General features: G+C 47.8%; 1 protein-coding gene across 4 annotated transcripts in view; it reads left to right on the forward strand.

Moving 5' to 3' along the window:
* col27a1b (collagen, type XXVII, alpha 1b) overlaps positions 1 to 12,359 on the forward strand; it is an 82,831-nt gene that overhangs the window by 30,318 nt on the left and 40,154 nt on the right. For all 4 annotated transcript variants that reach the window (XM_034225265.1, XM_034225267.1, XM_034225266.1 and 1 more), the window contains 2 exons: positions 5,118 to 5,162; positions 11,081 to 11,134. In XM_034225265.1, the coding sequence (XP_034081156.1) occupies positions 5,118 to 5,162; positions 11,081 to 11,134 (99 nt within the window). The remainder of the gene's footprint in view (positions 1 to 5,117; positions 5,163 to 11,080; positions 11,135 to 12,359) is intronic.

Raw genomic sequence — 12,359 nt, forward strand, 5'->3', positions numbered from 1 at the left:
CAACTCTGCCATCTCTGCTATCAATCACCACCCAACACCGCACAGTTTTCATATTGTGAATAATGAGAACTAAGAACAGAAGATTTGCAAAGGCAGGGGAAACTCTTCTGAGTTACCTGACAGTCTGACAGTGCAGCAACATCTGTTTGGAAAAACAAAAGCTTGTGGAAAGAAAACCTCAGACAGGGCTTTTTCAAATGGCACTCAGCAGTTTATCATCACACTGCAACTTTTACTGTTTGCTGTCAGAAGTATACTCTGGAGAAATGTGTTCTCAGAACAATAAAGGGTCAACGTAAGGTCAGGTTTCTAATGCTAGAGGAATGCTAATTAGAAAACAACTGTCACACAGTATGAGAATAATTTGTAAGCAACTTTCCCTCTTAGACACGTTCACAAACTTCTGTCGTCATTTGGAACACAATACTGTAATAATGCCTTGGCGGGAGCTCCAACAATCTATTATGAAATTGGACATCGCTAACTGAAAAAACATCTGTTGCACTCAAGGATCCTCCGTTCAGTGTAGTAAGGGGGAGGCCTGAGCCCGAAGGAGGAAGACCTCTTCTTGCCTTGTGAGTCATGCAACGTGGAGTCATGGGAAAAAGCTGATAGCTCTCCTGCTGATTTATGGTAATTGAGGATCTTTGCTGGGTGTGGACAGGCATCCTGGCTGAGTTGACGCGGTTGTAACAGATCCTTTTTTCCCGTTCTGATGATCAGTTCAGGTGGTATTGTGCTCCCCTTTGATCAGGTCTTTGTTAACCTTAAAACACACTCTGCTGAAAGCCATGCAAAGTTTGATTATGTAGCTTGTATCCAGCTCATAAAAGCAAGACAATCTGAAAAGCCACCAGACACCTCATTGCTTGCAGCTGTTCATAACTCCCTTCGATTTTTTTGATCGTACTCGGCACTGGGAGCCAAAACTCCTTACAGTGCACTTTTGTATTCAAATTACAGCGAAATTCCATGTGGCACAGACGTAGTAAAGGTTTGTTCTCTTGAATCAGCCAGTAAAACCACGACCTGCCGCTGCTTTATGGACACTTTTCTCTGAGTTTTGTGCTCAGTCTTTGGCCCGCTGCCAGAGAAAGCCTTTCTCACTGTGGGAAATGTGTAGAGATGTAATGGGGAGGTTGCCTGTGAGTCAGCCAGAGGTCTGCACTGTAAAATAAGAAGAGACTCGTGTTTGCGTGTGTCGTACTAAAACACTGCGACTAAAACACTGAGTATTACCAGCCCTGGACCAGTGTGCCTTTTACACAGCCAACTCGATCATGGCACGCTGGAATAGCACCTTCCCGCTCTTCAGCTTTGTAACATAACATTCTTTCACAGTACCTTTATTTGCTGAATGTGATTTATCCAAGGAAGCACTGTAAGGCTTGCCAGGTGGGACTACGTTTTTGGGTTGTAATAAAACAAATAATATATGGAAAGAACATTTTTTCCGCCTGTCATGAAGTCTGTTACTTATTCTGTAAGTGAGGGAGATGCTGTTGCTGCTGCACTTTGCCTGTTGGCTGCATGGTTGATCTGGTGTTAGTTACACTAATTGAAGATATTTGTACTTCATAAAGAGGGAGAACTAATGGAGAATGTATTCCTTTGCCATCTGTGTGAAACACAATGGATTTAGAGAACTGGGAATGCTGTCCAATTAGTTTGAGTCCATATATATGAAACACTTGAAGATGCATGCACGCACACACTTACTACCTCTTACTTTACTGTACTCTGTTGTATTGGACTTGCTGGAAGGCTCAGGCACATTCTTTTGTCTTTTTTCTTTGTTATGGCTGCAGCAGGAGATTCGTCTACTCCCCAAACCCCTGTCAGATATGTCCAACTCAAAGCACTGTGCTGTCTGTCAGTAGATAAATAGACAAATAATCATTAATAAAGACTTTGACAGAAATGGAAAATAAAAGCGTCAACTCATAGAGTTACTGTGGCCCGTGGACCAGCATCTGGCTTTACTCTATCTCCAAACACTGCAGGAGATGCAACAGAGATGTGTCATCCTAAGACATAGGTGCCTTTCAAATTGTGTATATGTCTTTTTCCACACAGGTTTTTTTTATTGGACCCAGGAACAAGTTTTGGCTATTTGTCATAGATTAACTCATGGGTGTTTTCATCTCTCTGCTGCCTACTTCTGTGCAGCTTAGCTTCCTGCTGATGGTCACAGCATCAGTTCTCACATCATCATGACATCAGAGGCCTCAATCTCAGATGATTTGTATGTAACTGTGGGACAGATGGGATACCATTTCTGAAATGTTCCAATGGCACCTTGTTAATGTACTCTTTTAATGTGAGATGATTCACCAGACCAATATTATTCTTTTCATCAACATGGGATGTCAGTCTGCCAGGGTGATTTCCATTAACAGCTTCAGGCATGTCAGCCTCACTCTGCCTCATCCTCTGAACCCTGCCCGACCCGCCGGGGGGTCCTTCATTATGAACTCATGTTGTACAGCCAAATGATTTTCAAACGTGGTATTAAATTCGAATCAAGGGTCCAAAGTTTCCAAAGAAAACAAACATGTCAGGATCCATTATTGAAAAATATGTGTTGAATGATTCAAAGAACATGCACTTTTTAGACTGAAGACAAGACCATGTTCTAAGGACTAGTAGCCTACATTTGTATTAATATTTTGGGAAATATTCATTTTCTTTTTAAAGGTCCCATGTCATGGCCATTTCTACTGATCATAATTCCATTGTTGAGGTATACTAGAATAGATTTACATTGTGCAATTTTCCAAATTCACATTGGTTTCTCATACAGCATCTCTGTATAGTATGTGTATTCACTCTCTGTCCTAAACGTCTTGTTGGAGCTCCTGGCCCCCCCTCCCTGTGAGCCCACTGTGCTCTGATTGGTCAGCTCGCCCACTCTGTTCTGATGAGTCCACCACGTTACAGCGGAACATCAGTGATTATGTGTTACAATGGCGTTTGTTAGCAACCAGAAAATGACACCAGTAAGGACAAACAGATGAGAATGCTGCGTGGGGTCTGGGTGCCGTGTTGGCGGGACGTTGCGCGGCTCGCTGCAGCAAGGAGCGGACAGTGTGTGCTGGGTTCATTTCCTGTTCGCTGCGTGGGGTCTGCGAGACAGCGAGACATCGCAAATGGACGCGGTAGGGGGGGGTGCTAAGGGGGCTGCAGCACCCCCATCTGCGAGGCTCCACTAGCACCCCCCGCACCCCCAAACGCGGCGCACCTACAGTGTAAGCGCACCACAGTTTCGCCGCTGCGAGGCTCCACTAGCACCCTCCAGCGCGTCACAGTTTCGCTGCTGACAGAGTGTGTGTGTGTGCTCCACGGATTGGTCCATTTGGGTATGTTCACGTACCAGGAAGAAAACGAGAAATCTCCAACGAGCCGTTCTGGGGCAGCATAGACAGGTATTTTCTGTGTTAGAGTTTTACTCGCTACAGGGTGTACTTTGAGGGTTTGTGACTCAGCAGACCGTTTACATGCATAGAAACCTTCCTAACACACAAGGGGACGGCTAATAACCGGAAAAGCATGACATGGGACCTTTAAGTTAAACGGGGGCATGTGGCGCAGTGTGTAGAGCCTTGGTGTTGGGAATCAGGGGGTCACAGGTTCAAACCCCACTGCAGTCAGCATGTCGTTGTGTCCCTGGGCAAGACATTTCACCTCAAATTGCTCCTGTGGGGATTGCCCACAGTATTGAGTATGTAAGTCGCTTTGGATAAAAGCGTCTAACAAGTAACATGTAATGTAATGTAATGTAATGTAATGAGAAATAGGAGAAATCAGTGCAACGAAAAAAATAAATAGTCTCACTCAACCCCCAGTATCCCCCCATTGACAACAATGTGACAAAAAGGTGCTGATATCTGGGGTTGTAAAACTCTGGAAACAGCCAAACTTGCTGTCTCCTCCAATTGTTGTGCTAAGTTAAGCTACCAAGTCCTATTAACATGTGAGGTCAAATTGCATTATGAATTAGGTTTCAGTGATTTTAGTACACTGACAAGTTAATTACTGAATATCAACACCAAATAGAAGCCAACTGTAAAACAAACTATCTTTAAGTTGTTCCTTTCCCATCCCAGTCAACCAGGCTTGCATAAACTCAGTAGCCTTTCTAGTGGAGCCCTGCTTTCCATAAATACTACCAAATGTCTCTCAGGATGTTAGCAGAGGGATATTTTAATCCCCATGCACACTCTGCAGCAGGCTAGAGAGTGCTCGGTATAGGTCTCTTGGTGGTGACTTGTTTGTTTACACCAAGACTCATTTTCCTTACATCGGCCTCCTGCTGAAGCTGCACGCCTCTGGTTTAGTTATTCTGTTTCCGACAGGCCAACACAACTGGCGGCTAATGACTTCACACATGAGGGGATAGACGTGTTCTTCCCTCAGAGATGACCGCACACGACTCTATCTTCTCCGCTGTAGGCCTTGATTGTGAAAAGATTAATACGTTTTGCAACCAGCTGGCATGCTCATTGGAGACCACAGGGCATGAAGGTGACCATTAATTACCCTGTTGGGTCTCACTTGTGCCTGTCTAATTGGTTTGCTAGTTTAATTGATGCAGGATTGTTCTGCATTGTTTTGCCTCAGTGCATCCGTGGCTAGGATCAGAAAACTTGTGGCCAAGCTGTCGGGATGCAACAGTATATAGAAACGGGATTGGTCTTGTGTAGAAATCTAATTTTATTCGGCGTTAACCAGCCAATGCTGCTATGCGGTCTATTGGTTTCACAGCTATTATGTTGCTCTTTGCTATTGACCCTCTCTGTAAACCTTCCTGCTCTTTTATTAGGTGATTTTATTTTCTGAGGAAACAAAGTCAAGTCCTCCTTTAGGCAATAGGAAACTTCAATGTAATTTCAGCTCCTGTTGTGTTGATCAAGATGCTATTGAACACAAGGCGATACCATTTTCTACCTAAATTCAAGATAAATGTTACCTTTTCAACCAATACGGACATAATCTCTTTCTCCAAAGTGCTTCATTTAGTAGTACTTGTGGCTTTGTGAGGAAATTAGATAAGATGCCGGGATCATTTTTACTTGTTGGATATGCAAATCTCTAACCAATTATTTTTCCATCAACAGGGACAAAAAGGTCATGCCGGTCCTTCTGGTCTTCCAGCTGAGCCTGTGAGTACTTCAATACTCCGTAAACATGGCTACAGTGTAATTTATATCATACAATTTCTCTGTCTCCTGACCAGTGTACCATCAAGTTGTAATGTTGCTCTTCTTTAGCTAAGTCGGTAATAACATATAATTTAATCCAATTTTACAAAATGACTATAAAATCTTGAATGGTTACAGTAAACCCCAAGGTGAGATACATAGTTGATTAGCATTGTCTTAGGAGAGTGTTAATGTTATAACGAGGGATGGAAACAATCATGAGGCAATCGCAGTGTCACGATCTGTCTTTATGGTGTTTTGTCTTGTCTTGTTTCATGTTTTATTTTGTAAGGTCTTCACCTCCTGTCTTGCCTGTTTCTGTCTGCGTTGTGTCTTGTTTGGATTTGTCTGTGGTTCCCTGTCGTTAGTTTCCCTGGTGTGTCTGATTACCCAATTGTGTTCACCTGTGGCCCCTGTGTTTTCTCCTCCCTCCTCACCTGTGTCTTGTTTGTGTGATTAGTCTTGTGTGTATTTAAGTTCTGGTTTTTCCGTCTGTCTTTGTCGGTTCGTCTTTTGTCATGACTAGTTCGTCGGTGAGTGTTCTGTTCTGTCTGTGTTATCACCTAGCCTTGAAATAAAGGAACTTTCAATAATCTGCATTTGGGTCCTACCTGCTTCACACACCGTGACAGTACGAACCGACCACATTATGGACCCAGCAGATTCAGCCCTTTTGATGCGACAGGCAGAAAGTCTTGGATACTCTCTGGAGTATATTTTTTATACGTGGAAAGGCGCCTCATCTAGACGGGGTAGAGAGGCTGCGTTGAAGGAGGCACGTCAGGAGGTTGCTCGCAAGCCCTGGCTCTGGAGCTTGTTGCCCGAGTGGCTTAGGGTTTTCTCACGTAGCCCTGAGTACCAGGCTTCATGTTCTGACCCTTTCCTGGGGTCTGGTCTGGCGTTTGGAGGTCCACGAAGCCTCCAAAAGACTCCTAAAAGACGAAAGGCCAGGGTTCCAGCGCCAGTTCCGGCTCCAGTGCCGGACCCAGCAGCCATGGTTCCGTGCTCCAGTACCATCCCACATAGCCATGGTACCGTGCTCCAGTACCACCCCACACAGCCATGGATCCGTGTTCCGGTTCCTTGCCCAGCAGCCATGGTTCCGGCTCCAGTGCCGGCTCCAGCAGCCATGTTTCCGGCTCCAAAACCGGCCCACACAGCCATGATCCAGGCTTCAGCTCCGGACCTTACAGCCATGTTTCCGGCTCCAGAACGGGATCTTACAACCGTGGTCCCTGCACCAGAGCTGGCCCATACAGTCATGGTCCCGACTCCAGCACCTCGTCTCCTGCTGGCTCCCCAGACGACGCCAGCTCCCCGAGTCTTGTCGGCGTACCGGCCGACTCCAGCACCTCGTTTCCTGTTGGCTCTCCAGCCAACACCAGCTCCCCGAGTCTTGTCGGCGTACCGGCCGACTCCAGCACCTCGTCTCCTGCTGGCTCCCCAGCCGACGCCAGCTCCCCGAGTCTTGTCGGCGTACCGGCCGACTCCAGCACCTCGTCTCCTGCTGGCTCCCCAGACGACGCCAGCTCCCCGTGTCCTGTCGGCGTACCGACCGACACAAGTTCCCTCTCAACTCCCCTCTCAAGTTCCTACCCGAGTCCCCTCTCAAGTTCCTACCCGAGTCCCCTCTCCAGGTCCTACCCGAGTCCCCTCTCCAGGTCCTACCCGAGTCCCCTCTCCAGGTCCTACCCGAGTCCCCTCTCCAGGTCCTACCCGAGTCCCCTCTCCAGGTCCTACCCGAGTCCCCTCTCGAGTTCCCTCTCGGGTCCCCTCTCGGGTCCCCTCTCGGGTCCCCTCTCGAGTCCCCTCTCCAGTCCCCTCTCCAGTCCCCTCTCGAGTCCCCTCTCGAGTCCCCTCTCGAGTCCCCTCTCCAGTCCCCTCTCCAGTCTCCTCTCAAGTCCCTTCTCGAGTCCCCTCTCCAGTTCCCTCTCCAGTCCCCTCTCGAGTCCCTTCTCGAGTCCCCTCTCGAGTTCCCTCTCGAGTTCCCTCCTTTAGTCCCTCCTTTAGTCCCCTCTCTAGTCCCTCCTTTAGTCCCTCCTCTAGTTCCCCTCGCGAGTCCCCTCTCGAGTTCACTTCTCTAGTCCCTCCTCTAGTCCCTCCTTTAGTCCCTCCTCTCTCCTCTAGTCCCCTCTCGAGTCCCCTCTCTAGTTCTCCTCTCGAGTCCCCTCTCGAGTTCCCCCTTAGTTCTCCTCTCGAGTTCCCCCTTAGTTCTCCTCTCGAGTCCCCTCTCGAGTTCCCCCTTGGTTCCCCTCTCGAGTCCCCTCTCGAGTCACGTCTCAAGTCCCTACCCAATGTCCTGGTCCGTTGGAGGTTCTGCTGGGGGTCCTGCCAACTCCATGTCCTGTCCCGTTGGAGGCCCCGTCGACTACTCCTCTGCCGGGGGTCCTACCAATCGTATGTCTGTCCCGTTGGAGGTCCCGCCGTCTACTCTCCTGCCGGGGGTCCTGCCAGCTCCTTGTCCTGTCTCGTTGGAGGTCCCGCCGACTACTCTCCTGCCGGGGGTCCTGCCAACCCTTTGTCCTGTGCCGTTGGAGGCCCCGCCGACTACTCTCCTGCCGGGGGTCCTGCCAACCCTTTGTCCTGTCCTGTTGGAGGTCCCGCCGTCTACTCTCCTGCCGGGGGTCCTGCCAAGCTTTGTCCTGTGCCGTTGGAGGCCCCGCCGACTACTCTCCTGCCGGGGGTCCTGCCAACCCTTTGTCCTGTGCCGTTGGAGGCCCCGCCGACTACTCTCCTGCCGGGGGTCCTGCCAACCCTTTGTCCTGTGCCGTTGGAGGCCCCGCCGACTACTCTCCTGCCGGGGGTCCTGCCAACCCTTTGTCCTGTCCCGTTGGAGGTCCCGCCGTCTACTCTCCTGCCGGGGGTCCTGCCAACCCTTAGTCCTGTGCCGTTGGAGGCCCCGCCGACTACTCTCCTGCCGGGGGTCCTGCCAACCCTTTGTCCTGTGACTTTGGAGGCCCCGCCGACTACTCTCCTGCCGGGGGTCCTGCCAACCCCTTGTCCTGTTCCGTTGGAGGCCCCGCCATCCTCTGTCTCGCCGGGGGTCCTGCCAATCCCGTGTCCTGGTCCTCTTCCGTGGGGGATCCTGCCGAGGCCTGTCTCACCAGCTCCGGTTCCTGGCCGGCCGACACCGGGTCCTGCCCGGCCTCCGGCGCTGGCCCCTCAACGCCTTCCTGCCCGGCCTCCGGAGCTCTCTGGTCTTCGCCCTCGATCCCGGCCCTCTGTGAGCCGTGGTCTTCGCCCGCTATCCCGGCCCTCTGTGAGCCGTGGTCTTCGCCCGCGATCCCGGCCCCCTGACTCTTCCTGCCGCTGCCCTCGTCCTCGAGCCCGGCCCCCTGACTCTTCCTGCCGCGGCCTTTGCCCTCGAGCCCGGCCCCCTGACTTTCCCGGCCGCGGTCCTCGCCCTCATGCTCGGCCCCCTGAGTTCGCCCGCGATGGCCTTCGCCCCTCCATAACCCCCACCTTGGACTCTGCCTTGCCCCCGGGCCGTCCGCCCGAATACCCCTTTTTGAACTCTGCCTTGCCCCCGGGCCGTCCGCCCGAGAACCCCTCCTTGAACTCTGCCTTGCCCACGGGCCGTCCGCCCGAGATCCCTTCCTGGTCCTCTGCTGTGCTCCTGGGCGGTCAGCTCAGTCCCGTCCTCCTGACCCCCTCCACCCACCCTGGTGGCCTAGTGATCTGTCTGTGTTATCACCTAGCCTTGAAATAAAGGAACTTTCACTTTAATCTGCATTTGGGTCCTACCTGCTTCACACACCGTGACACGCAGTGCATGTTCTGAACAGCAAGCCTCTGAAAACAACAAATGTGATTTCTCTGCCTCCTTCGACACAATCCCTCCTCCGTCTCTTTGAAGTGTTATCTGCTGACTAAATCCACTGCATGCTGTTTGTCTGTCTGCTGGCTGCACTGTTAGCTGTGTGTCAATGAATGTTTACTTATCTGAAAGTAGAGCCAAGAGGCCCCAGAAACATTTCCCATGAGACTCCAGCATGTCTCTCCATTTATAGTTACAAGGGAAAATATTAACACCGACATGTTTGTGATATTAACAAAGAGATATGGGGTGGCGGGGACATTAGACATTAGACATTAGTTGTTCGGGAATCTTGTCTGGAATAGAGAAGGAGACATTTTTGGCCGAGGTACAAGTGGGCTAAATAGTTTGGACACCCCGAGGTCATTCTTCTCCCTTTTCTCCCTCCTTCCTGAGTCCAGATCCTGTGTACTATCTTTGAGAAGAATGTGCTGTGTCACAAAAAAAGAAAGAACAACTTTTCCTCTTCCAATCAGTTCTCTCTCTCTCTCTCTCTCTCTCTCTCTCTCTCTCTCTCTCTCTCTCTCTCTCTCTCTCTCTCTCTCTCTCTCTCTCTCTCTCGAGACAATTTGCTATTTTTTGTGGAAAATCAAATTCCACATGGTTAGAGCCAGTTTATTTTGATGCGTTTTCTTCATAAATCTTTTGAAATAAAAAAAAAGTAATTATTCTTAAAGCTACATTTAACTGGTGTCAATATAAAATATGGAATATATAGTGCCTTTACCATTTCCAGAACACATACAATAAGAGTTCTGCTTACAATCCCAAAATGCAAGGAATTGTATAAAAATGCGAAAAATGACTCCTGTACAACTAAACATCTGTCAGTATTGAATTTCGATCTACGGCTAACTATAATGTCAACTATAAAGTGTCTGTTATATACAAAGTGAATGTGTAAACGAGGGAGTGATTTTGGACACAGCTCGTATTCACGGTGGTTGGCTTTCTTCCTCTCTACCTTTAACTTGTAACATTTCTACGTTTCTTTGCTCGCTACTGCCACCAACTGTCGAACAGCGGAACAGTGTGGTTTACATCCACAAAACATTTTCATTATCACCTTCTTTAGTCAGCAGGTTTGTGTATCAGCTATGTGGCTTTTTCAACACATAAGATGGGAACCAAACATATTTCTGCTTATCAAAAAAATAAATATGGTACTCATAAAACAAATTCATAAGCGCCCATTTTTATGTCGAATGATTAGACGTAAATGGTCAGCAGACTTTTAATAAACCAGATAATGTGTGGTTAATTGCCAGAGTCCTATATTACCCTCTCTGGGCTTATTAAGCAGAAATGACCTTGCTGTTTTACAATATTCTTTTTTATTGCAGCAGTTTTTACTACAGCTAGTATGATTCTCTGACATTCTACAACATTTTTCACACCATTTTTAATAATACATTACTATTTTAATCTCGTATAACACATTAATCATCTGGTTTTTGGCAGACACATAACTGTCGCCAGTGTATAATGAATGTCGCGAGCCTCAGCGTGCCTTCACTAACTAATCCTGTTTTACCCTTCCCATACATGTAGAATTAAACATTCCTCTCGGGGGGATGCATGTGGTTCGGTCTCACCACAAGGAAGGAATAATTCATGTATTATTCTCTGCGTTGATGAGGATGAACATATTAAGGAAAAACTGCTTCACAGCATGAGACTTGACCAAATTATAACAGCTCATACTGTCGATATAATTGGTGCGAAAAGTGCTAATGTCTACAGTGGCGTCTCTTTCCTAGGCAACACGGAGGCGACCAAACAAAAGGTCTCTAATGTAAAGCTGACGGATTTAATTCTTCTTTCGGACCAATTGACTACTGTTTACTACATCTTAATATTTCTTATACTTATACTTTTTGATTCCTATTATTGCAATCAGTGGGGCTCCAACAGAAACTATGTGTGTTCAAAAGAAACATTTTTTTCCTATAGATGACCTTTTCCCTTCCTGCATCCTGCAATGCTTTCTCCTTTCCTTTTCCCTCTCTTAGTCTCCTTCCCTCCTCCGGTGCTGATTTCTCTCCTGTCGCTCTCTCCACAGGGTGAACGGGGAGATGATGGAAGCCCTGGGGCCAAAGGCTATCCTGGCAGGCAGGTGCAGTAAATCTAGTGTTGTGGTGCTGGTTGAGCAGGGCCACACACACACACACACACACACACACACACACACACACACACACACACACACACACACACACACACACACACACACACACACACACACACACACACACACACACACACACACACACACACACACACACACACACACACACACACACACACACACACACACACACACACACACACACACACAGGGGCACGCATAAAATCATTTTTTTAAAAGGAAGCTAGGAAATCATATTTATGGTGAATTCAGGGTTTATCAGTTGGTCTTTTTAATAAATCAAATTCAGCTTGTAGGTTTTTCTTTACCGTCAGAATGATAAATAAAATGGGATTATTGGGGGAAATCACCAAATCCTTGTATGTATTCCGTAGCTAGAAAAATAATCAAATTTAAAGATATTGAATGCCGGCAGGAAATCTCAGCAATCGGCCTTTCTGTCTCAGTCTCATAAAAATCTAATTTTCTAAATCCAAACAAAGAGTTGGCTGCGCCTGAATAAAAGAAAAAAAGGCCTCTGTGCTGTGGAGAAGTACCTGTGGTGTAATTTCAGCAACGCAGGCCCCCGGTCCAGCGAAGAAATACAATGTCAAAGGTTTCCATAGTAAGCGCTGCTCTGAAGAAAGTAAAGGTAATAAAAGTGACTAATGCCACAGCTCCCGGGGACAACTTGCTTCCTCTGTCTTAAATGTGAGGTTCATTCTTTGGACCACTTCTAGGAGTAGTGTTTGAGTCAAAGCTAGATTGTCATTGGCTTTCCTCTGCATTTAAAATGGGTTTCCTTTCAGCTTTAGACAAATGTAAACTCTGAAAACAACCAGACAACATCTAGCTCACTTGTCCACTGAATGTTTAACTTAGCGTCGACTTCAGGCACGGGTGTTTGCCTCTGTGCTTTAGCGCACTTACTGTGATCCCTATAGGCACTTAGTTGTGTGTGATGGATTAGGTTTTAGCACCCCCTACCATCTGTGGGCTGTGAATCACCGGTGCTGTAAGTTTATGTCAAGGCGATGTAGTCTGCTGTGGGGAGTTCTCCTGAGCTGAGAGTTGACAGCTTTTCTGCACTGCTGGATTTGCTGGCAGAGTATCTGAGAAATTAATGTGAATGCTGCTTTTATGTATAGACACAGAAAATGCCAGCCAAGAGGCTAATTAGACATGTGACAATGCAAAAGTCTGGGTAAAGTCG

This window comes from Gymnodraco acuticeps, unplaced genomic scaffold, assembly GCF_902827175.1.
Source record: "Gymnodraco acuticeps unplaced genomic scaffold, fGymAcu1.1, whole genome shotgun sequence".
NCBI lineage: Eukaryota > Metazoa > Chordata > Actinopteri > Perciformes > Bathydraconidae > Gymnodraco > Gymnodraco acuticeps.